General features: G+C 49.3%; 1 protein-coding gene across 3 annotated transcripts in view; it reads left to right on the forward strand.

The window, feature by feature from the left end:
- Ksr2 (kinase suppressor of ras 2) overlaps window positions 1-26,311 on the forward strand; it is a 367,153-nt gene that overhangs the window by 276,421 nt on the left and 64,421 nt on the right. For 2 of the 3 annotated variants that reach the window (XR_012911504.1, XM_075981904.1), the window contains exons 8-14: window positions 965-1,031; window positions 4,783-4,908; window positions 10,688-10,856; window positions 17,820-17,861; window positions 18,383-18,455; window positions 22,788-22,836; window positions 24,541-24,908. Coding sequence is in view for 2 of the 3 variants with exons in the window: in XM_075981904.1 (XP_075838019.1) it covers window positions 965-1,031; window positions 4,783-4,908; window positions 10,688-10,856; window positions 17,820-17,861; window positions 18,383-18,455; window positions 22,788-22,836; window positions 24,541-24,908 (894 nt within the window). In the remaining variant the exon portion in view is untranslated. Of the gene's footprint in view, window positions 1-964; window positions 1,033-4,782; window positions 4,909-10,687; window positions 10,857-17,819; window positions 17,862-18,382; window positions 18,456-22,787; window positions 22,837-24,540; window positions 24,909-26,311 lie in introns of all 3 variants that reach the window. The other variant, XM_075981914.1, reaches the window with a different exon arrangement.

Consider the following 26,311-nt stretch of genomic DNA (forward strand, 5'->3'; position numbering starts at 1 on the left):
GCTAAATGATTGCATCCTAAAGGTAAGCCTTGGTTTGACGTCTCCAAGAGCCTCAGGCTTTAGGGTAGATGAGAGACTATCTATGGTACAGTGGCTTAGGGGTTTATCCAGTGCATGTCAGTTCATATCAAGACAATAATAGCTACTTCTTACAGCTGTAGGATTCCAATGAACTAGTGTATGGAAGACGTTTGCCATAGTGGCTGTTGGGTGAGTCTTTGAGCACTTGGTATGATGGGTAAGACTGGGGTGCTGTTGATGCAGATGATGATGAAAGCATGTTTCAACACATGAAGTTACCATGGATATTGTTAAAAACAATTGCTGCTTCCTCTTGGAGCACCCGGGGTGGAACTGGAGAGTCCCACTGGAAGCCTCTCTCCAGAGTTAGCCATCTGGGTTGTGGAGGGTCAGCTTCTTTATTTGCTGCCTCTACCTCACCTCACACTCTGCTGCCTTCAGTGCCTGGAGTAGTCCAGACCACTGGGGCATCTCATTTGTCCATCTACTTATTCCTTCACCCCCTCTTTCATCTATCTTCCATCACCTGTCCTTCCAGCCCTCCCTCCCTATCTGCCCACCTACCATTTATATAGCCATTTATCCACACATTTATCTGCATGTGTATTCATCTACCCCATCTATTAGTTCATCATCTGTCCATCCACCCATCCGTCCACCCATCCATCCATCTACCTATCATTCTCTCATCTACTCATCTATATTTATCTATCTATCCATCATCAGTCCTTCTATCCACCAATCATGCATTTACCAGTTAATCCCTCCATCTTTCTACCCATCCATATTTATATCGATCCATTCAGCTCATCCATCCACCTCACCCACCCATTCTATTAATCCGTCCATCCATCCATCCATCCATCCATCCATCCATCCATCTGTCCCAAGCCAACCAACCATTCAGTTAACCCATCCAACTTGCTTCTTCTCTGTCTTTCAGGTTAAAGTGCCACAACAAATGTACCAAAGAAGCCCCGCCCTGTCATCTCCTGATCATCCACCGAGGAGGTAAGTATTTAACACTTGTTCCTCTGTGGGCTCAAGACTCTTGTATCCCAGACAGCCCTCCCACCCAGCCTGATTCCAAGTACCTCCTGATCCCTAGCCCCTTGCCCACCCAGTTTCTTTCCTCCTTCTGCCGTGTTCCCTCCCCATCCTGCACCCCTGTTGTCCCTATTTCTTGCTTTCCCACTGGTCTTTCTGAGGTTTTCGTGCCTACTGCCCCTGACTCTTTTTGCCCCTGGTCTTAATTTTCACTCCCTTTTTTCTTTCCACTCCATTGCTTTTCCTTCACACTCGAAAAAGAGTGCTGGCTAGGACCTTTCCATTGTGTGGCCCAGGCTCACTCAATTGGTCTTGCAGAAGGGGCCTTGGGGAGGAGACTGGTGTAGCAGGCTTTTCTTTTGGACCAACCACCAGCTCCCAAATCATGACATGGAAACTCATTATTAGTTATGAATGGTTGGCCTTAGCTTCTTAGGCTCATTTCTTGCTAGCACGTATAACTTGATTTAACCTGTTTCTCTTCATCTACGTTTTGCCACAGGGCTTTTTACCTTTCTTTCCTTCGGTATGTCCTACTCCATGTCTGTCTGGCTGATGGCTGCCTGGATGACCCTGGGTGTCTCTTTCTCACTCATTCTCTTCCTCCTCTCTCTCTCTCTGTCTCCTAGATTTTTCTCTGCCTGCCAGCCCCATCTGTCCCTCAACTGCCTAGCTTTTGGCTGTTCCAATTATTATTAGATCAATCAGCTGTCTTAGGCAGGCAAAGAAACACATCTTTACCCTGTTAAAGTAATATTCTGCAACAGAAACAAATATAACACATCTTTACATAGTTTAATATTCCATGATAGTCCAGCTCAGGGCAGAGCCATTTTAGGCCTTTCTGTGTCCTGTGTTTTGGGGTCCTGGGAGTGGCTGGGCCAGCCTGACCAAGCCTTTTGCAGTGTACAACCAGACTGACTCAGCCAGTAGGAAAAGCATTACACTCTGCCCTGGACTTGGTAGGCGACGATAACGCTTCCTAAAGTCTCACAGCCCAGCTTACAAAATAATTCCCTGATTCCTCGTTACTCCCAGCCCTCCATGACCCCATCCCCCAGGCGATCTCTAAAGTTTGTGCTGTTGGATAAGCAGCTATTAGCCACGTCTGACTATTTAACTTGAGGCTAATGGGAGTGAACTGAAAGTCCCACCAGCCAGATCTCAGGGCTCAGGAGCCACATGTGGCTGTGGCAGTGGGTGGTGACACAGAGGGACAGCAATTTCATCCCTGCAGAGACCTCTCCTGATTACTGTCGCTCCATCTTGTGAGATCGAAGCCTACTCTTCAGATGCTGGTCCATGTAAATGGCCAGATGTTGCAGCCTAAAGAGCTCAGGCTGTGAGCTTCCAGCTGCCCTCCCTCTGTTCCTCTGGGGACAGATAATTAATAAGCATCTGTATTGTGGTTTTTACAATCTCCAAGTTATGGTCCCACCCTGGCTCCCCCATCCTCCTTGTCATGTAGGCTATCCCAGACTAAATCACATGATGTGGACTTTCTTGCCTCCACCCCCACCCCAAAATTAAAGTCAGATATTTTTCTTTATTTGGGAATTTCTCTGAAGGATCGTGCTCTGCTTCCCTCCCCCACCCTGCCATCCTGCCTGTGGTGGCCACCTAGGTCTCTTTTCCCTTGAGCAGGCTTGCTTCCTCTTCTCTCTCTCCCTCTCATTCTTGCTCTCTTTAATTTTTTTTTATTAATTCCTTGAGAATCTCATGCAATGTATTTTGAACATATTCACCTCTCCCAACTTCCTCCATCACCACCGTCTACACCCTCCCATCCTTCCCAAACCAGGTTTGAGATTTTGGGGGAGCACTGGAGCTTACCTTGACCTAAGGCCAATCTACCAGGGGTCACATCATTAAAGAAATGAAGCTTCTCCCTGGGCTTTCAAGAGCTGTCCTTCCCTTTTGGGCCTGATCGTGTTGTCTCTCTTCAATGCTTACTCAAGACTTGATCATGGCTCCCCTGGTTGCAGGCCACCCTCTCCCGGTAAAGCTTGTCCCTACAAGGTAACCCTACTCCTGCCATTTCCTTTCCTAAGGCAATGCACCTGCATGCCGCTGTTCTGTGTAACTAAAGTGTGTGTGACACGGATACTCCCTGCCTCTCCTCCCCGCATCCCACACCTTAGTAGCCCTCTCATTTTGAAACCTGAGTTCACACAGCTCCTGAGCCCCTGTCTGAGGTCAGCTTCACAGGGGAATTCGCCTCCCACCAAATCCTGCTCCTTAGTGGGGGCTCTGGAGGCTAACTCCACAGGAAGGTGAGACCCAGACTGCAGGGAGGCAAGCCTGGTATTTGGAGAGGGTCTCCCTCCTCTCACCTGCCTTCAAGGCCACGCTCCCTGGACTCCAGGGGGCATGTGCCTTACAAGTAAATCAAAGAGAAACTTTCCTGAAGAAGTCCACTGGCTTCCTGCATCCCCCCCATCTCCCTGTTGTTGGGAAGTTGAAAATAGAGTCCGTTTCCATGGTAATGGCAGCTCAGGCTAAGCAGAGAAATTAAATCCCTGGGTCAGTGCAAAGCTTGAATTCCTCAACCCCCCACCCCCACCCTACACCTCCAACAAAAACACAACTAACAAGGAAAGGTGGTAGGCAGGCAAATCTGAACTTGAGCGGCTCACTGGCACTGCACACTGTGTTCCCTGTGAGTGACAGAAATAACAAGAGGCAGGCTCTTCAGGATGGAGCTCTGTCCCCACCAGGAAGCAGTTAGTTAGCGTCTTGCTTGTGTATCCAGCTTTGGCTCTGGGATAATACCCAGGGGAGAGGCTGCAGGAGCTGAGCCGTCATTGCAGGGATCCGTAGTTATTTGGGGCACATGCGGTCCAATGTGTAACAGTTTTCTTAGTCCCGACAAACCCCATACATAATAGAAGATATCCTAACGAACGGTTAGAGGCATAGGGACAGGTGTCCATCATGGTTTGTATGCTAATTGTAGGTCTCATGGAGTCAGAGGTCTCTTGTGTCACAGCTGAAATTCAAGGCTGAAGTAAAAGGCAGTGTGCCACAGTGACAGTGTGGGAAACAAACAAAAAGATGGCAGCTCCCTATGTCTGTTGTCAAAAACCATGTGTAAGGGAATAAGTAATTCAAAGAAGAAATATTTGAAAAAGCATGTATCGATGCTGGGGAGATGGTTCAGTTGGTAAATTGATCCCTACCATGCAAGTATTAGGACCTGAGTTTAGATCCCCAGAAGTCATGTCAAAATGCCGGAATGGCAGGACACTCCTGGGACCCCAGTGTTGGGGGTGGCAGCCTAGACAGACTGATTCCTGAAGCTCATTGGCCAGCTAGCCTAGTCCAACCTATGAGCTTCAGGTTGAGTGGGAGACCCCATCGCAAAAAAGAAGGGCAGAACGAGACCATGGATAGACCTGCTGCCAACCTCAGGTCACCACACTCACATCCACGCACGCACCCACATGACACATCTACACTGACAAGTGCATGTGTTAATACGTGCGTGCACACGTACACACACACACACACACACACACACACACACACACTGCAGATAATACAGAGAGTGCAAAACCACACCACAGAGGATCACCCAGAACATTTGTCACGGTGGTGCAAGGCTGTCGTTTCCAGCGTCGCCGGTATGTTCTAAATTGGGATGTGAGCTGGGTCTCCTGACATGACGAAAGTAGATGTGATTCTTAGACTCTCTTTGCTGTTTTTACCCCTATGGACCCAGCAAGGTTAGTGCGAACGGAGTCGGTCCCCTGTGACATCAACAACCCTGTCCGGAAGCCAGCACGATACTCAGATCTACACATAAGCCAGACGCTCCCCAAAACCAACAAAATCAACAAGGTAAGGTGTGGCTTTTACGGGGTGAGCATTGGGGGGGGGCAGATAGCAGTGACAGGGCCAGATAGCAGCTGGGAAGGAGGAGGGGATTGAACAGGGGCATGACACTCACACTCATGGTTCTGGATGGTTCGTGTGCAGTCATTCAGGGCAGATGGGAAGCATCCCGTGATCAGTTGAAAGAGCTACTCAGGGCAGAATGCACAGTATAGAGTTAGGCCCGTGGGAATGAGAACAGATGCCTTGAGGGGACAGAGCCCTGGGATGGTAAGAAGCAACCAAAAAGGGTTTCTGTGGTCCTTCAACCCCTGGCTACTCTGCCTGGGATGACTTCCCCATCTGCCAGAGTAGCTGTGCACATGTGGCGGGCTTTCTAAACATCTGTTGAACTAAGGGATGATGATCTTCTGGCAGGGGCTTGGATGGATGGGTAGATGTCATTGGGGGCTCTGAGTAAGAGCGGATGGCAGCAGCTGCCATCTGTACATCTTCCTTTCTGGCGCGATCACTCCATGTTGGCTTTGGTCTATTGATGGTCTGTGCTGAAATCGTCCCAGGGACAATTCCAGCCCCACAGTACAAGCCAAGTTCTCATATACCAAGAGGTGGTTTTCTCAAGCCCCACAAAGCCCCCGTGTATTATATCAAAGATGGATAAAGCGTGGTGCTGACTCAGATGTGGGAGGGCACAGATCTGTGTGCAAATGGCAGAGGAGCATCTTGGTGACTGCTGACCTCCTCCCTGGCAAAGTGTGGCCTTGCTTCCCTGCTCTGTCTGTTGAGAAGGCCCCTTTCCCCAATCATTCTCCCTCCAATAGCCATAGTGGGTCTTGGTAAACTTGACTCACTGACTGGTTTTCTATTGGTTTCTGGAAGCAAATCTAATTTGTTTTTACTTATATATGTATTTTCTTTAATTTTCATGAGTGTGTGGATATGCGGGTGTGTGCATGATTTTGCGTATTTGTGAGCACTTGTGCGAGGGTGCACGCGTGTGATAACTATGCATGTGGAGGTTCGAGGCTGGTGTCAAGAGCTTCCTTGATGGCTCTTGTACCTTATTCCTGAAGGAGGACTTCTTAGTCAAAAGCAGAACTTGACGATGGGGCTACTATTGCAAGCCAGTTTGCTCTGGGGATTCCCCTGTCTTTGTCCTTTAAGGATGGGGTTTTAGGCAGGCTTCACTGATAACTCAGCACTTACATGGGTTCTGGGGATCCAGACTCTGGTCCCCTTGCTCATACAGCAAGCAGTTGAACCCCCTAAGTCATTCCCCTGCTGGTCACAAATTTGAGATCCTCCTGCCTCAGCCTCTTAGGTGCTGGGATTGCAGGTGTGTGCCATCACATCCAGTTTGTCACATGGTTTAGAGCGGTGTCATTTGGCCCCATCCTTGTGTCTGACCTCCCAAGGTCCCTTCCAAAGCCCTGTCTTCTTCCGCTTTCCCTGCAGCTACTGGCTATCATTTTTTATTGCTAGTTCTCGGGGTCACTTTCTGGCTCCTTGTTATACCATCCTAGCATTTGAAAGAGCCTGTGTTCTGGGGTCAGGGCAAACTGGCAGCCAGCCTTGTGGTCTGTGAAAACGTAGACAAGTGATTTAAATCTCTCTGATCTAAAGTTTTCCTCTATATAAAATGGACATGTTTCAGCTGTCTACTGCTTTACAGCAAAGCACCCCCAAATGAGCAGTATATAATAACCACACTTGTATTGTGCTTGTGGTCTTCAGGCGAGGGGCTAGGAATTAGGACAGAGCTCCATGGGGGAGTATGACGTTTTACCTTTGTGTTACAATATCCAGAGACTCTATCGGGAAACCCCCATAACTGGTGGCTAGTCGCATCTAGACTAGGCTACGTTCAGCCCACTGCTTGCTTTTGCGTGACTCAAACCATGCCCACTCTGTCCATTGCTACCTTTACGCTGGGTGATAGCAAAGTTGATGAGCCACAAGAAGGCTACGTGGCTGAAAAGTCTGCGATATTTACCGTCAAATGCTTTTACAGTTTTACAGACTTCTTTACTCTCCTGTCTGGTTCGTGGGTTGGGAGGAGTCAAAGTCAGTGCCTGGCAGAGAAGTCAGGCAGGGTGACTGCCTGCAGCCTCGGCTTCCCCTGATAGATCCACTCCACGGCACCTGTGCTTCTCTTCCATGACGGCTCATGAGACCATGGCAGTGTTGTTCCCACAGTTCTTCACTAAGGGGGCAACTGCATGCAGGACTTGAAGTTAGGCAAGGAAGATGCCAGTTGTCACTGGGAAGGGGTTTGAGGTCCCTGCTTTATGAGGCTCACAGAGCCTATTAAGAACACCAGCTTTGGTGGGGATCTGTCCCTGAGGCAGCGGCAGATAATCACCATTCGAAGATGCTTCATGAGGTTCCTGGTGCCTAGCAGATATCCAGGGAACCGGAAGGAGCGTTGTCTTTGATCTCGGAGCTTCGCACAAAGCATCAAATCCAGGACCATTTACTTTGGTTGCTTCTGGAAGTCTCAGGGCTGGTCTCAGTGGATAAGAACTTGGCTAGTGTGTGCAAGGCTCAGGCTTCCATGTGTGGCACTGCTGAGAGGAGAGAGGGAAAGAGGGAAGGAAGGCTGGAAGGAACGAGGAGAGGCAGGACAGTGTCCTGCTCTTCCAGAAGTGACTGTGCATATCTTAGGACCCATCAGTGACATCATCAGGGGCCAGGAGCTCAAAGCCACTCCGAGACCTTTCTGTCTGGCTTAGCCAGTGCTGGAGCCTCTTGATGTCAGATGGGACAAAAACATGGGTCAGATGGATGAGCCAGAGTGACACTGTTGTGCTTGTCTGCCAGCAGGGACACCCAGGAAGGGACAGAAATTGGCCTCGACCCAGACAGCAGTTTTGCCACGGAGGTGGACAGGCGCTCTCATCAGGCTGGGCTATTTTTTTGCCTTGTTCTTGTCTCACTGGCTTCATGCAGATTCTTGTCGTCAGGCAAGATATGGTTTAGGGACAGATTTCTCAGCCAGTTTGCTCTGAACAGTTCCTGCTCTTCTATTAGTCTGTCCTCCTCTTTGGCCCAGTCCATCCAGGTTCATAGAGGCCCTGCTTCCTCACCTGACAGGTTGGCAGAAGGTGGATTTGGGGAGTCAGAAAGCTTGGGTTTGTAGCACAGCTCCTTAAGTTGCTGTGCTGTTGTGATCAGGCTGGTTCAAAGTGCATTTGTCTTACTTTTCCCCTCTGTGAAATGGTCAAGGTGATAGGAGGGGTGGTTGAGAGGATTGGATATGTCGTACGTATAAAGGATTTGGTCCAGCACTAAGTGCTCAGGGATGAGAGAGTAGGGGCAGAAGGAAAGAGAGTAGAAGGGAGGAGGACCAGGGAGGAGGAGGAAAGAGAGTGAGAGGAGGGGGAGGAAGAGGAGGAGGAGGTGTGGAGAGAAAGGGAGAAACAAAGTAATGAAATGAGAAGAGGAGGAGAGGGAGAAGGGAGGAGGAGGGAAAGGTAGAGGAAGAAGAAAAGGAGTAGAAAGATGAGGGGGAAATGGGAGTGAGAAAGGAATAAATGATGAGAAGGAGCTAGAGGAAAGAGAAGAGGAAGTGGTGGGAGAAAGAGGGAATGGAGGAGATGGAGAGGGGTGGGAGAGATAAGACAGGATATGGAGAGATGCCGGACAAGCAAAATCAATAGCGTCTGCCAGCTCCTTCAGGGAGCAGCCTCCAGCCCTAGACTCCTATGTCAGGGCATCCAAACAACCATCTGTGGTGACAGTAGAGGCCTTGGCTCTTCCAGTTGTGAGCAGAGGCCGTGGCTCTTCCCGCTGTGAGCACGGGGTTGAAAGATCCTGCACGCTGCCCTGCCCAGCTTCAGGTGCAAAGAACAGAGCCCCACCTACCCAGCTCCACAAAATGAGATGCTGTAAGAATAGCCAAGTGGCAAGGAGGTACCAACAGGTCGCTGTCAAGGGGCTCAGCTCTCTGGAAGTAGACCTGGAGGGTGGCCTCAAGTCAGGTGGGTCCCCTGACCCCAGTGACACCAGTTCTTTGCTTTTCAAGTTTTATTTTTTAATTGTGTGGGGGTGGGTATGTGCGCATTAAGTGCGGGTACCCAAGGAAGCCAGAAGAAGGTGCTGGATTCCCTGGAGCTGGAGCTTCAACTGTTGTAAATCTTATGACCTAGGGGCTAGGATCTGAACTGGGGTCCCCTGGAAGAGCAGTGTGCACACATCTCTCTAGCCCCAGACACTGTCATTGTAAAGATAATATGAAAAGGCAAAGTAGCTAGAATAACCAAAAATGTTTATATATAAATATTATATATATATAAACAAAATGTAAACAAATTCTATTCAATTTCAAAACTGAGTAAATAGCTACAGAAATCAAAACCAAAAGGACAAGCAGAGGGCAAGCAGGCTCAGGAGAAGACACTCACTATGAGCCAACACTACAAACCGCTGTCACATGCCTGTCACAATAAGAAATAACAGCACACTAAGTACTGGCTAGGCCACAGAGGAAGTTGCTCCCTGCGGAGTATGGATATAAAACGGTGCCACCACTCTAGAGAACCACGTATGTGCCCACAACCTCTTTTTGAATATGTATAGTAGCTTTATCCTCCCCCCACACAGAGTAACCGTGACCAGGAAGCAACTTAGGTATCCCTCACCAGACAATACCGGACCAATTGTGGTAAATCTGTGCAGTAGACTATAACTCAGCTCTGCTAGAGCCGTCATTTTAGTAAAGCTCCCTTCTCGAGCTCTGAAGAAGGACACATGCCTCTTCCAGCTTCTGGTGGCTTCTGCAGCCCTAGACTGCTGGTGACATCACCCCAGTCTCTGCATCTGTCTTCATACGCTCTTCTTTTTATGCATCTCCCCTTTTCCTGCCTCTCAGGAGCATATTCATCTTCAGAGTCAGGACTCAGTCCCATCTTTGGCTTTGTTACATCTTCAATGGCCAACCCTTGTTCTAACTGGGATTGGATTCTAACCTTCTGGGTGACGTGTCTTGTGGAAGGTCACATTCAACCCACTGGCCTGTTTGCTTAAGTTCATCCAACAAGGGCATTTGGCACGTGCCCTTAAGAACTCCATCTTTGCCCTTCCCTTGAAGCTGGTCTGAGAGCAAGACAGACGATGCAGGTCCCAGCTGCATGCCGGGGGAGATGCTGAAGGCTCACACCCACGCTCTCTGGAGCTGTCGGGCTGTTGATTCTTTAATAAACACTTGGGAGGAGACCTGTCAGAGCAGGGACAGTTCTCTGGGCACCTCGGCATGGGGCCCCTCGGCATGGAGCCCCTCCAGATCAAAGAGGCACAGAGGGCTTGGCTAGCACCTCTGTGGATGTCATTATGCCACAGCAGCCTTGCCTGCCTGGCGTTCAAGCAGCAAACAGGACTGCGACTCTAGAAACTCCCCTCTGCATAGGGGTGCAGCCTTGTAAAGTGGCTTGCTCAGGTGGTTTGTCTGTGTGCCTGTGCATGTGTTGGCCTACGCATGCACCCGTGGAGGTCACAGGTTGTCTGTGTGTGTATACACGTGTTGACCTATGCATGCACCCATGGAGGTCACAGGTTGACCTCAAGTGTCTTCAAGTGACTTTGTATCTTATTTATTTGTTTATTTATTTATTGGACAGGGTCTCTTACTGAACTAGGCTAGGCTCTCGAAGACTCCAACAATTGCAGAAGGGGCAGCCATGGCTGAGGAAACTGGCTTGGGGAGCCCCTTCCTGTCCAGCTCACCCCGTCTGCTGTGTCTCTGCTCCCCCACCTGTCCCTGACCCCTGCCCTGTTTTTCTTTCCACAGGACCACATCCCTGTCCCTTACCAGCCAGACTCCAGCAGCAACCCCTCATCCACGACGTCCTCCACGCCCTCCTCACCAGCACCCCCTCTCCCTCCCAGCGCCACGCCGCCTTCTCCCTTGCACCCTTCCCCACAGTGCACAAGACAGAAAAAGAACTTCAACCTGCCAGGTACCTCTATGCTGGGGTGACAGTGGATACCACGGGGGGTGGGGACGAGATGAGGGAGGGCATTGGGTCACTGCCAAAGTCAACCAACATGAGACCAGTGATCAGAGAGAGTCAAGGAGGTGCTTACTATACATGGAGCAATTGTCCTGTAATAACCACATTTCTGCTTTAGAAGAAATGTGAAGTAAGACATCTACTTGACAAATGAGGAAACTGAGGCACAGGGACTCTCAGAGATGTGTCTTTTGTTTAGCAACAAAGCTGATGTCTTTACCTAGCTAAGTCACAAGTTAGAGTGGGCAGTTATCTGGTGAGAATAATTGGTTGAGATTGGTGGCAGTTGCTGTACTGAGGCTCCCATAGGCACACGCCTGAGCAGGGTCACTTTACAAGTCCCAGCCCAGGTGCCAGACATGGCTCAGAATGAACAGTGTTGAGGTTCTGGATTCCCTGCCCTCGCTGTGTGATCTGATTCTGTCACCTCAGTCTGCAGGAGAATGAACCACTTGTGAGACATTGTTAACTCCTCATCTTCCTTGTCATTGAACCCGAGAAGGGGTCTTTCTTTCTCCGTCTTCAAGTGGACCATACCTAAGAGTCTTGCTGCCTCCGCCAGTGCCCAACCAAGTCTATACATAGGTCTCAGGACGGCTGTGCCAGCCAGGTCCCCATCGTTATGCTTCCTGGGCAAGGGTTGTCTGTTGAAGGAGCTGCGGGCTGCGTTCCTGCCGCCTGGCTCCTGGCCGTCTGGCTAGCTTATGCCCCAAAATAACGACACACAAACTGTATTCATATAAACACTGCTTGGCCTATTTCTATTAATGTGTGTAGCACCACGAGGTGGTGACTCACCAGGGAGATTCTAGCTTACGTCCATCATGGCGTCTGCCCCAGAGAGGAGAGCTATCGAGTCTGAGCTCACTTCCTCTTCCTCCCAGCATTCTGTTCTGTTTACTCCACCCACCTAAAGGCTGGCCTATCAAATGGGCCAAAGCAGATTTCTTTATTAGCCAATGACCTTCCTAAATCAAGGTGGCTCAATGGGAAAGACTCCCGCTGTAGGAGCACAAGGATCTAAGTTCAGTTCCCAGAATTCATGTTTCTTTTGCTGTTGTTGTTTTGTTTTTTAAAAAGCCTGGTCTAGTGAAACATGCATAGAGACCCAGTACTAGGGAACTGAAGGCGAATGGGTCTTGTTGAGATCTACGCAAAGTGACAAGCTCTATCTCATAAAATATGGTAGATGGAATTTGAGGGAAGGCAACCTGAGGATGACTTCTTGGCTTCACCAAGCATGTAAACTAATGCTTGGATGTAACTGTATCACTAGAATTGATTAATCTAGAACATTCAGGGGTGTCCGAAAGGGGCTGTGAGGTTAACAGCCAACTTAACTTGCCTGGTGACCTCAGAGCACATGGGGATGCTAGAAACCAAGTGTGACATGTGCTGACTGGGTGCTGGTGACATTTGGCCCACTGGACTGACCACTGTTTCCCATCCTTTCCTGAGCCTTCCTGTCCTGTGGAAAAACCCAGTCTAGGTCAGCAGGGAGTGGCTCTGAGAACGGATAAATCTGATTTTAGACCCCAGTTTTGGTTTGAGTGGCTTTGATGCCCCCATGGCAAGTGGCATGAAGAGACTTCTGGGTGGAACCTCCAGATATCTTTCTTTCTTTGGAACTATCCTAGCACACAACACAGAACACACACATACTTATGTACTTACATGCACAGACACACACACTCACATGTACATACATAGCCATGCATTTACACACATGCTCACACACACAAACTCATGCACTTACACACATGCTCACACACATACTCATGCACTTACACACATGCTCATATACACATACTCATGCACTAACATACATGCTCACACATACACACATGCTCACACACATACTCATGCACTTACACACATGCTCACACATACACACATGCTCACACACATACTCATGCACTTACACACATGCTCACATACATACACACATGCTCACACACACATACTCATGCACTTACACACATGCTCACACACACATACTCATGCACTTACACACATGCTCACATACATACACACATGCTCACACACATACTCATGCACTTATACACATGCTCATATACACACACTCATGCACTAACATACATGCTCACACACATACACACATGCTCACACACACAAACTCATGCACTTACACACATGCTCACACACATACTCATGCACTTACACACATGCTCACACACACAAACTCATGCACTTACACACATGCTCATACACACATACACACATGCAATCCACTCCAGGAAACAAAAGATTCTGGTGTCTAAAAATTAAAGAAACAGAGTAGAGTCGGCCTTTGGTGGACACAGCGAGAGTTCTTTTTTTAGTTTCCTCTGTCTATACAATGGATGGTGGTATAGTCACCCATTCCGTTCTAGCATCCCCATCTTTTCCCTCTGAGTCATTTCTTCCCATCTTGTCCTCTAGTACTTACATCAGCCAAGAAAATGGCACCCCCTCCTCCAGCTAACACCCACAGGCAGCGAGTTCTCAAGAAAAGAGGGGCCTCATGGGCACCTGCTCTGTCTGTGGGGGAAAGTTGAGGTCCAGTCTTCTGCAAGTGTCCACTGCTGCTGTGTGTTCATGGTTGCCATGGCAACATCATGGCTGGATGGAAACATATCATCAAGCTCTTCTCCACCCTCTCTCTGGCTTTTTAGTGCTTTCTGCCCTTTCTTCTGTATTGTTCTATGGTGTGTGTGTTATATGTGATGTATGTGTGGTATATGTGAGTGTGGTGTTTGTGTACATGTGTGATGTATATAGGGTATGTGTGGTGTGTGTGTAATAGTGTATATTGTGTGTGTGGTATATTTGTATGTGCACATGTGTGGTGTGTGTGCATGTGTTTGTGAGTATGTGGTATGTGTTCATGTGTGTGTGGTGTGTGTGCATGAGTGTGTAGCATATGTGCATGTGTGTGTGGTAAGTATTGTATGTGTGTAGTGTATTTGCATAGGTACATGGTACATGGGTGTATGGTGTCAGTGCACATGTGTATGTGTGTGTGTGTGTGTACACATGGCACAGGTTATATGGATGTCCCACACTCGCCAGTGATTTATTGTCAGCACGTTGGCCAGATCTGAGTCTCTGTAGTAACCATGACGTCACCCTCTAAGGGCCAGTAGGATTTCTAAGTTTCCACTTGGTCTCAGGCAATACCTCCTCTCTTCTGAACCCTGCGCCACTCTGCTATGTGATCATGGGGATTTATTTATTAACTTGTTCACTGTCTATCCCCTCCAACCACACACCAACACCTTAAGAACAGGAAACCTGATTGAATACCAATACCTGTGGGATAGCACGATGTTCGATGAATGCATAAAAGAATGGATTAATGCCTCAAATCCTAAACATTTCCCAGGACTCTAGTTTTCCTTCTTCAGATTGTCTTCTTGACCTTCCGAGGGCATCAAGGAATACCCATTGAGCATCTTCTGTGAGCCAGACGCTTAACACAGCCTGACATGGCTCTGTAGTATTAGAGTCTTACTGCCCTTGTGACAAATGACCCCAAACTCAACTGCTTCAAACAGCACAAAGGCGTGTAATATTCCTGAGGTCAGAAGCCCAGAGCAGGTTTGGCAAGGGAGGAAGCTCCCTGTGATCCCAGATTTCCCCAGAAGATATGGCAAAGAAGCCGTTTTCTTACTTTCCCCAGCTCCAGGGTTTATTTATAACTTCTTCATTATTCTACCTGGGCCTCTATCATCCCCTGTGTGCAGGCTGCTAGAGCCATCAGAGAGGAAGGAGCCTCAGTCGAGGAAATGCCTTCCTGGGATCCAGCTGTAGGGCATTTTCTCAATTAGTGATCAGTGGGGGAGGGCCCAGCCCATGGGATGGAGCCAGCCACCATTGATAGAGGATATTCCAGACCAGGAAACAGGCTAAGCCAAAAGCTTCCACTCTGAGTCTTCAATAAAAAGCAGTGATTTAGTCAATCCTCAACAAGTTCCCTGCCTATGTGTGTGAGAACTTGGGGCTCCTGTGGCTCTGGGATTTACTTTCTGTCTGGAAGGAGCTTGTTAATCAACTTTAGCCTGAAGGGGAGTGTTTCATTTGCACCCCCAACAAACAGTTTAGCACTTGAAGCAATCTGGCTGTTTCTTGGTTCTAAATCATTCTTGGCTGTTGGTTAACAGAGCCGGGAGTTCATTCTTCAGCACTTGCTAATACATTCATCCCACAGATCCAGGGTTCCTGGAGTCTCATGAATAATCACAGTTCAAGGCTGCTCATGTCCTTGTGTATCAGGGACCAACCTCGACAAAAATATCTCTTGCCAGGGGAGGGGCATGGGAATTTAGAAATATAAGTAAAGAAATGCATAAAAAATAATAAGAGAGAAACTGTAAAATAGTGCCGAGAGGGCATTCCAGTGATTACTGAAAATCACCTGCGGCTATTTTTCTAGAGCTTTTATACCTAATATAACTGGAGGGGGAATGGGGTGGAGAGAAGGTGACAAAAGGTTTTATTAACATGATACAAAGGACAACTCAGTCAATTGCTCTAACACTCTGATGTTGTAGGAAGGCCACTTGTTGGTTCCTGGCTGCTCGGCCCTGAAATAATCACACAGAAACTGTATTAATTAAATCATTGCTTGGCCCATTAGCTCTAGCTTCTTATTGGCTAACAATTATATCTTAATTTAACCCATCTCCATTAATCTGTGTATCACCACATGGCTGTGGCTTACCAGGTAAAATTCAGTCTGGCATCTGTTTCTGGCAGGAGCTGCATGGCTTCTCTTTGACTCCAACACCTCTCTCCCAGCATTCAGTTTAGTTTTCCCTGCCTACCTAAGTTCTGCCCTATCAACAGGCCAAGGCAGTTTCTTTATTCACCAATGGTATTCACAGCACACAGAGGGGACTCCCACATCACTTTGAGACATCAAATCATTAGCATTCTGTTGTCTAGGTAGTAAAGCTGCTATAGATCACATATCCTGAAAGCCACCTCTCCCCAGGTGACCTCATCCTCCCACAGGCTAAACCATCTCTAGATGACGTGCAGCAGTGAGCACTGGCTGAAAGCTGTATAAATAGTTCTCATGTATTGCTTAGGGACTCATCACCAGGGAAATGTATACACATGTGTGGAAGCTACATGCGTATTCCACAAGTGTGGAGGGAAGGAAGAACCAAGGCCCAAGCTGTCCCCACTCAGGATCCACTGTACCCTTCTGTGGAGTGATGGTCCCAGAATCATCTCCCTGTGACTAGGATTGTCCACATTTTGTCTGTAAACACTGAGACATGGAATAGTTTGCTTGGATTTTATAAGGGATATAAACAGAGCAAATTCTCAATGCTACTGGGTCAGTTTCTGGACTCCAGGCTCAGACTTGGGTCCTCACAGGGAAGAGTCAAGGGACAGTTAGCTATCCCTATCTCTGAAGGCACTCAAGTTGCTTCTGGTACCAGATTCTGCAGCAGCTTGAATGTAACCCCATCTCTGCTAACCACTGTGCTTATTGCGAGGATGAGAATATAAAGTGACCTGTTCACTCCTGTGCACTGTACCGCAAAGGACCAGGTGACAAATTAGAAACCTTGACCTTTGGTGCGTGGACCAGAGGTAGAGTAAATTGTCCAGAGAATCGGCAAGTGAGATTCAGGGATAATCTTTTGAATAATTATTCTTGTTAAACTTAGAGATTAATCCATGATTATGGCAAGTGAGGAAAGGCCTTGCTCTCTGAAAGAGCAAAAGAGAAGGGAGAAAGATGATGTTTACATCCTAACCAACAAGCCTGCACCTGCTGTGACCAAAGGATTGTGGCAGCTGGGATTATAGTGCAGATTCTGAGGGGCACAGAGTGTCCTGGATTATGCCAAATTCAATCCCATAAGGAGCAGGCAAGAAGGCCAACAGGAAGTGATGTCAGAACAAAACAGACTGAGGAGAACTGCTGGGGAGTCAAGAAGTACTAGATTGGACTCTCTGCTGACCATGCTTGCTTGAGAAGATAAACCACCTGCCCAAAGGGCTTGGGTTGGAGTCTCCAGGAAGCCCAAACCACATGCCTTGTTCATGGCTCTTTAAGACTCATTTCAATGCTCCAGCCTCCACACTATAGAGCAATGGTTCTGAACCTTCCCAACACTGTGAACATTTAGTTAGTTCTTCATGTCGTGGTCACCCCCTCAACCATAAAATTATTTTGTTGCTACTTCATAACTCTAATTTTGCTACTGTCATAAATTTTAGTGTAAATATCTGATATGCAGGGTATCCCATTTTGCCCCCAAAGGAGTTGCAACCCACAGATAGCAACAGGAATCTCTGCTGTTGCTGAGGGATTTGTCTCTGCTAAGGATCTATCTCTGCTAAGGGATCTGTCTCTGCTGAGGGATCTGTCTCTGCTGAGGGATCTGCTTTTGCTGTTAAAGGATCTGTCTCTGCTGTTAAGGGATCTGTCTCTGCTGAGGGATCTGTCTCTGCTAAGGGATCTGTCTCTGCTGAGGGATCTGTTAGCACTGCTGGGAGTTGCTGTGTTTATTGCTACTTTATTACAGTGCAAAGAAAATAATTAGATGCAAAGTTTGATGCCAAAAATTTGCCTAAAGGATCTGTAAAGGCAAAGATGACTTTGGATTATGGCTTCCTGGTGGTGGTGGTGGTGGTGGTTCTGGTGGTGGTGGTGGTGTGTATGTCACTGTGCCTCTGGGAGGGCGTGGCCTGATTTTAGGGAGTGTGAGATGTCAAATGGTTGGGACTCACATCTTCCTACTTCCTTATAATCAGGGTGTCTGCTGCAGCATGGACACTCTGGGGGTGGACAGAGAATGACTCTGCCCTGACAATGGGAATGGGGCCGGGTACCCAAAAAGACGGCACTTGGGTGGTACTCATGCGCTGTTCTCTGTCTTTTGCAAGCTTCCCACTACTACAAATATAAGCAGCAGTTCATCTTCCCAGGTGAGTGTCCTGGGAACTGGCCCTCTGAGGAGCAGGGATTGCTGGGGCTGGTGGAGAGAGGTCAAGAGCAGAGAGGAGACTAGTGGGGTCTCCACACTCCAGGATAACATCTGGACATGGAAGAGGAGAAGGTAAGGGTGAGAGATCCCAAGGGCACCAAGGGACCCAAGGATATACCTAGCACGGTGGAAGCCCAGAGGGTCAGCAAGTCAAAGGACCTGAGCAGGACTGAGGTGTAAACTGAGTAGTCTCCTTGATCCAAAGGGGTGTGAGGAGTGAGGAGGATTCAGGGATGGGCAACGGATGCTCAGGCATCCTGTCTAGTCACCTTGGCAGTGAGGATGTGTGTGCAGCATCTCTAGAATGCTGGTCCATCTCAGTGGGTGAAGCAGGGGGAAAGGAAACTGGCCAACACTGGAATCCATAACACGGACTAGGGTTGCTGGATGCTGTGCCTCTGGGGCAGGTGAGGGTCATGGGTTCCATGTTTGATCTCTGTATATCTGTTCTCTGCCTCTCAGATGTGGTGCCTGTACCAGAGACGCCCACCAGGGCGCCCCAAGTCATCCTGCATCCTGTCACCTCCAATACAATGTAAGTGACTTCCTCCCTTGCCCCAAGCTTCAGTACCTTCAAACCAGAAGGAGATGAGTTGGTCACAGAAAGACCTGGGGCATGACTCAGTAGAGAGAAGAGGGCTGGCACCCCAAGCCGAGAGAGCAGTGATAAGAGGCAACCTTAGCCCCCACAAGCCCGCTCTTCCTGTGGCTCTGGTCCTCCATGGCAACCACAGTTTCTGGAGGTCACACCATTACCTCCCAGCATCCTCCTCATGATTCCAGACAGCTGTCGCAGGAATAGTTAGACTTTAGCTTATACCATGGTCTCCCTTTTTAAAAAGTGTCCTTTAAGCTGAGCCTGGTGGCACCTGCCTGTCATTCAAGATGCGTGGGAGGTCAAATTCAAAGCCAACGTGAGCAACTTAATAAGGCCCGGTATCAAAATATCAAAATCTAAACATCTAAAAAAAGGTTCTAGATTCAATCCCTGATCCTGGGGGATGGTGGTGGGAAGATAGGGTGGTGGGGAGATAGGGTGGTGGGGGATGGTGGTGGGGAGATAGGGTGGTGGGGAGATAGGGTGGTGGGGGATGGTGGTGGGGAGATAGGGTGGTGGGGGATGGTGGAGGGAAGATAGGGTGGTGGGGAGATAGGGTGGTGGGGGATGGTGGTGGGGAGATAGGGTGGTGGGGGATGGTGGAGGGAAGATAGGGTGGTGGGGAGATAGGGTGGTGGGGGATGGTGGTGGGGAGATAGGGTGGTGGGGGATGGTGGAGGGAAGATAGGGTGGTGGGGAGATAGGGTGGTGGGGGATGGTGGTGGGGAGATAGGGTGGTGGGGGATGGTGGTGGGGAGATAGGGTGGTGGGGGATGGTGGTGGGGAGATAGGGTGACAGAAAGAAAAAAAGATAAAGGAAATATACAGTTTTCACCTGTATATATTTCAGAAAATAGACAGTTTGTTGGGATCAACAAACTCTAGCCTGTCAGACAAACCCCATCTGTCACTTGTTTTTACAAGTAAAGTTTTATTGAAACACCGCCATGCTCGTGTATTGACAGGGCCTTGACTGACCGCCTTCTCAGTACAGCAGGAGGGTGGAGAGGCTGTACGGAAGCATATGGCTCCCCAAAGTAAAAAAAAGAAATTGACTCTCTGGCCCCTTGCAGAAAGTGCCTGCTAGCCTCTGTTGTTTATACCAACGTGAAATGAGCAGTAGCTAATTTGGGAGTATTTAGGATATTCTGTGAACAAGGAAGGGAAACTTGCCCTTTGGAATTTCATGCTGCTAGAATGTTCTAGCAGTTTTCTCGTCCCATTCATGTATTTGTGATTCAGGACAAAGGCAGTTACAATCCTTACCGCCCTGTTTCATCTTTAGCGCAGTGACACTGATTTCCCGTGAGATGCTGGGCTCTTCATAGGCAGTGTCTTCCTGGCTATAGAATGTCATACCGATGTGGAATTCAGATCTCCCTGCGGTAAACAAGGTGGCTACAAATGTCTTGGTGCACATATCCCCCGAATGACCTATTGCTTAGACAAGCAGGAAGTCACCCTCCTTCCCTTTTGTGCCTGTGCGCAGAGTCGGTCATGCTGAGATGTGCCGCGGTTCACAATTCTCATTTCTGCCTGCTTGCTTTTCCTTCTCGCTTCCCTAATGGCTCCATCCCACTTGACCCGCATCAGGACTCTGTGAAGCGCCGACATGGTCGGTGCGTCTCCAAAATCAAAGGAGCAGTGTCTTGCCGGCAGGCACTTTGCTGACCTAGATCTCTGGGTCAGTTCTCTGCTGCTCACAACCCGCTGCCTGCTTTGTACAAGACGAACTCCAAGTTATTAGCGATAGTCGGAGTTGCCGTGGCGGCGCAGGGAGCTGCTTATGATCTGTTTAAATGTGCGAGGAGTAATGGACAGGACAGCTGCAGCGGGAAGCCTTGAATAGCCTGGCAGCTGGAATCCCACCTTCAAACAGAAAGGAGTGGGCTGCCCCAGGGTGATTAGGAGAGGAGAGGGACTCCTGTGTTGTCCTGTTTTCCTCACCATCCCCACAGACTCATCCCACTTCCTAAGGCTACACCATAAATAATGTAGCTTACAGTGACCCCCCCCCCCCCCCCCCCCCCCGTTAGCTCAGTCTGCAGGGCCCTCAGCTCCCTGAGATCTGAGGGTTGGGATAGGGAGACTCCTCCCACAATAGGGTGGGGAGGGGAGTGGCTAAAGTTCCATCAGAGAAATATAAAGAGGACACGGTTTTCCTGGCAATGGCTTTGTGCTAGGTGTTCTGAGTTTTGTGTGCAATCTGTGGCCAAGCGGCTCTCTTCCCACTGCTCTCCCTAGACATACATCCTTAAGTGTCAAAATCGTCTCCAAACACCCCTGTAAACACTTAGTGTACTCCACATCCCCATTACAGAACTACGCATTTGATAGTGTCCTCACACTGTTAATACACAGTCAGTTAGAGCATCCCTACTGCCCTTCTAGTGTGTCCACGCAGCTCAAGACCTGCTCTTTCACACATCCCGTCATCACAGACCCATTTCTCCCCAGCACCCACGCTTAGAATACAGCTGCAGCGTTTGAGCTTTGCACCCGTGACACACACTCACGCCCATGTCTTCCCACCCAGCAATGCTCTTGGTTTCCTTCCATGTATGCTGGTGCTATGAGACTGGCCAAGCTAAACTCCAACACCATTGTCTGTCGCTCCTCTATTGCTGGGAAGAGACACCATGGCCAAGGCAACTCGTATCAAAGAAAGCGTTTAATCGGGGGGCTTCCTTAGAGTTTCAGAGGGTTAACTGGTTATCGTCAGGGTGGGAAGCATGGCAGGCAGAATGCTGGGAAAGTAGTTGGGAATTCTGTAGGAGTTGTGCATTCTGATCCACAGGCAGGGGTGGGGGAGACTGGGCTCAGTATGGGTCTTTGAACTCTCAAAGCCCATCCTTAGGGACATACTTCCTCCAACAAGGCCATACCTCCCAATCCTTTCAAATGGGACCACAATCTAGCAATTCAGCATTCAGATATTTGAGCCCGTGGGGGTCACTCTCATTTAGACCAGGATAACCACGAACTTCCAGATGCTCCCAGTGTGTTGGTCTTTCTTCTGGGAATCTCCCCAACACTCCATCTGTGGCTGCTGGCCCTTGTTGCTTTCAGCCCCCTCCCCCCCATTTACAGTAAGCTCTTTAGGTCATACAAAGACTTCCCTTCATGCCAGGAGCCATGCTGCCACCAACTCTAGAGCCTCCTTTTAAAGACATGCCTGGTACAGAATTCTAGATGAGTAGGTGGATGAGTTAAAAATGAGTAAACGAACAGACAAATGCATTGTTATTGAATATCCTTGTAAGGATAGCTCAGCAGCTAAGAGCACTTACCAACCTCCTGCAGGGGACCTGAGTTCGGTCCCCAGCACCAGCATCGGGTAGTGTGCTAGCCCTATGTCTGTTGCTGTGATGAACACCATGACTAAAATCACCTTGTAGAAGCTAGAGTTCCCATCAGCTTTCAGCTCTCAGGTCACACACTGTCCCTGAGGGAGTCAGGGCAGGAACTCAAGGCAGGGACCTGGAGGCAGGTCATGGAGGCCGGCCATGGAGGGGTGCTGCTTACTGCCTTGCTCTCCATGGCTTGCTCTATTTCCTCTCTTACACAACTCTGGACCATCTGCCTAGGGGAGGCACCACCCACAGTGGTCTGGGCTCTTCCATATCAATCATCAATCATGAAAATGTCCCACAGACTTGCCGCAGGTTGATCTGATGGAAGTGTTTCTCAGTTGAGGTTCCTCTTCCCAGATAACTCTAGCTTGGGTCAAGTTTTAGAAACGCAATAACCATTGCAGGTGGCTCATAACCCTGCGTGACTCCAGTCTCCAGAGCCTCAGCTACCCTCTGACTTTGGTAGATAACACAAGCGTGAACACACACCACCACCACCACCACACACCCTCACACAGACACAGCATTAAAAATAAAACTAAGTCTTCTTTTTAAAGACCCTTATAGGAGAAGTTTAGAAGTGTGGTTTATTCTTTCCCGGTGCACATTAGACCCCGGAGGAGTTGCTCACCTGTGATGTTTTTGCCCACCCGAAAAGAGGCTGCTGTACTGATTGAAGCTGAAGGCATAAAGGAAAGCGAGTCCTGAGCAAACCGGGAGAATTTCTTTTAAAATAACGGTCTTGGGAGCTCTTTCTACAGAAAGAGCTGTGCATTGTTTCAGACCGAAGCGTTGGGGTGACACCTGAGCTGAAGGTTTCATGACCAAGGCTTCTCACTTCAGACTCCTGAGCATGGCTCACCTTAAATCCAGAGTTGTAAGGGTCACGGGTGTTTTTCCCCCCTCTGATTTACAGCTTGGAAGGAAATCCATTACTTCAGATTGAAGTGGAACCAACCTCGGAGGTGAGAATTGGAGACTGGAGAGGTGGCTTTGGCTCGAGGTTGGCAAAACTGCCTGGTGCCGTGGATGATGCAGAGGGACAGGGTAGGGAGGTGGGGCCCCGGGGCTGTTTGATGGATGTTCTCACTCTAAACAGTTAAGAAGCTGCGGCTCCTCCAGGCGCTGCGCCTAATGGGCCGTTCGCAGAGATAGTTGGATAGAAATTGGCCTGTGATTTGCATTTTTAGGTAAAAAAAAAATTAGCTCAGGACTGGGGGAAAGTGGAAGGGGATGTGCCCCACTGCCTTTGAGATAACATACACTTGCAGGTGGGAGTCCCGAGGATGATGGGTTGGCAGCGCAGTGAGGAGGTTCTGGGCTTCCTTCCATCTGTGCTAAGGGAGTAAAGAAATGTCCTGAGGAACAGCCATTGGGTCTGATTTCTTGGCCCTACTGTGTGCCCTGAGCTTAAAAGGCCAGAGGCAGGGCTCTGGGAAAGAGCCCCACGTCCCATTCCGAGACAGGAGCAGTCTCCTAGAACTGAGCCTGAGAGCTGACATTCCATCTCGATTCCCCTCAGTGCCGTGGACAGCCAGCTCATAAACACAGGGTTCAGTGAAGAAGTCCCTTTCTGGGGTCATCTCACTAGGGTCTCTAGGGCTTCCCATGGGGTCTGGCATCTGCTCTTCCCCCGTGTTAGTTGAGACACCCCCAAGCCTAGATCTCCCCAACCCCTATGCATTCTCCTTTGATTGGTCACCACTGACCTCATGAGTCCCGTAGTTAAAACATAGGTCTGACTGCTGGCCTGTTGATGTTTTAAGTCAGTAGATCTAGGTGGATGGGGCCCTGGAATCTGCATTTTCTCCAGCATGCCAACACATGTTTGATGTAGGAGGTGGCAGAACCTCAGAACTCATCTTCTAGTAAAACTTTCTGCCACTGCCTGGAGAAAATTCTTATCTAACTTCCACTTTAAAGGGAGATATGGAAAGCTCAGAGAGGTGGACCAATTTTCCCCAGGGTTGCACAGGCCAGAGGCCATCTCACTGGGTCTGAGTGTTTAGCACATGGTCTCAGCCGTCTGCTCTGGGCTCTCCCAGCCTCCTGGTCTTAAAAGGGCCAAGTCTGCCAATCTCCGAATCGATTGTGAATTTCCTTGAGGAGGCTGATAGGCAGCCCATGGTGATGGTTGTCCCCTGTCACATGAAGAGACACACAGCACATCCATCTTCTAGCCTGCTGTTCCTCTCGTACACATACTGTCAAGCAATTCAAAACCAGCATGGTAGAACAGGAACGACACTGGATAGCAGGGATCCAGAAACCTGAATCTAAGCTGTCTCTCTGCTTGGCTGTGATCCAGGGTGAGGGAGTGAAGACCTCTCAGGGTGACCAATTTGCCCAGGGTTGACAGGTGTCCTCGAACATGTCACTTTTCAGTGTGAAAACTGATACTTTTCAATGTAAAAAGTCCATTCAGACTAGAACAGCTGGTTCCATTGGCATTTTTCCTATCTCAGCACAAGGCCATTGGACCATCTTGGCTCTGCTTTAAGTCCTTTGTGGTTTGACTCGAATTCAAAGATACCTGGGAAACAGTTGTGTCTACATATGGAAATATGGAGCGTGTCCCAACCTCCACAGCACGCTGCTACCCAGCAGGCCCCTAGGGAGGGTGGAGCTGGGGTGGCCATAGCTTTGACCTCTCTCCTCTCTGGCCACAGAATGAAGAGGGCCACGATGAGGCAGAGGAGTCTGAGGATGATTTTGAGGAGATGAACCTGTCCCTCCTCTCAGCCCGGAGCTTCCCACGCAAGGCCAGCCAGACCAGCATCTTCCTTCAGGAGTGGGACATCCCCTTTGAGCAGCTAGAGATTGGCGAGCTCATCGGGAAGGGTCGCTTTGGGCAAGTGTACCACGGACGCTGGCATGGTGAAGTGGCCATCCGGTTGATTGACATCGAGAGGGACAATGAGGACCAGCTCAAGGCCTTCAAGCGGGAAGTGATGGCCTACAGGCAGACGAGGCATGAGAATGTTGTGCTCTTCATGGGAGCCTGCATGAGCCCGCCCCACTTGGCCATCATCACCAGGTCAGTCCCGTCGGCTCTCACGGGGGCTTCTCAGGGCTTTATCAGTGTCTGGAAAGATGTGCGGCACTGGGAACCAGAAAAGCGACTTCTGTCTCTGCTCTGCATAGGTGGCTCTTCGACTCTTGTCTCTCCATATGTAATATGAGTGTCTTGCTTTACACAGAGGTCAGCCAGCGTGTGTCACAGGCCCAGGGAGGTATGTGAATCAGCCTCGCAGGCTGCAGTTTCTGCCTTAGCAAGACGGTTCTGCCACCGTCACACAAAAACATCAATATGTAGATGGATTTGCATGGCAACGCTGCAATAAGACTTGTAGAAACCCAAGTGGCAGGCCAGATCTGCCCCATAGTTTGGTTTGAGATGCTGGAGACCATGACTGTGGCTCTCCATGGTTCACAGAATGTTTGTGGAGCCATTGCCGCCGCTGTTCTGAGTGTCCAAGCTTTAAAAATCTCACCGTGAGCTAGTCACCTAGCGTGAAAGGTGTCAGAGAAGGGCAGCGGCTCCGCAGAGGTGGTGTCTGTTCGGTCTGTTTCCCAGGCCTTGGCAGCAGGAGAATTATCAGGTCGTCGTTGATTATGCAAACGGTAGGAACGACTGGGGCTCCTGTATCAAATGGCAAGTGCCTGCAAAGCCTGGGGATGGTGGTAGAGGCCTCTGCCTCTCCTTAAACCAGTGTAAACATGGGGGCTCTCGTGTCTCCCCAAGACAGAAGTGCTTCTCAAGCCATCGTTTTGGGGAACAGGCTACAAACTCTTGGTAGAGTAAAGGACCAACTCTGGAGCTCAGTGCCTTCCCTCTGTGCTGGGGATAGTTCTGGATTGAGTCCTGTTCTGTGGCCTGACTCAGCTGGCAGCAATGAAGGATCTGGTTGGGGGAGGGGGAACCCCTATCTTTACCTGTCTGCTAGTCGGTAGGTACCCTGACAGCCGGGGTATCTCAATTCTGCTTCACACGACTTCTGGGACTTTCCCATGTGGCCTCTGTACAGCAAGGGGTCAAAGGTTAAATGCACAGGTGTTTTGCATGCCTCCACTGGGTGACTTCCATTAGCTAGAGCATCTCCTGCGGTCTACTGGATTCAAGTTAGGGAGAAAGACTTGGTCTCTGAACGGCAGCCTCTGCAGGGAGAGGACCACAGATAGCTGTTTTTATAGCCCTCTTCAGCGATCCCTCTTCAGGGACCCCTCTGCGCTCTGAGCTTCTCTTTCATCAGGAAGCAACTTCTCTCTCCCAGAAGTTAGGAGCCCCTCCCTTGAGATCTACAAGTCTGGTGACCCATGGATCTCAGGGACCCATTCCTCCTGCCTTCCCCTCCCTGTCCCAAAGAGTGGCTCACGCACATGTACAGACCCTATTAGCAGCTCTGCAAAATGAGTGGCCGTTGTGAAGATGTCCTGCTC

Source organism: Microtus pennsylvanicus, chromosome 1 (genome assembly GCF_037038515.1).
Source record: "Microtus pennsylvanicus isolate mMicPen1 chromosome 1, mMicPen1.hap1, whole genome shotgun sequence".
NCBI lineage: Eukaryota > Metazoa > Chordata > Mammalia > Rodentia > Cricetidae > Microtus > Microtus pennsylvanicus.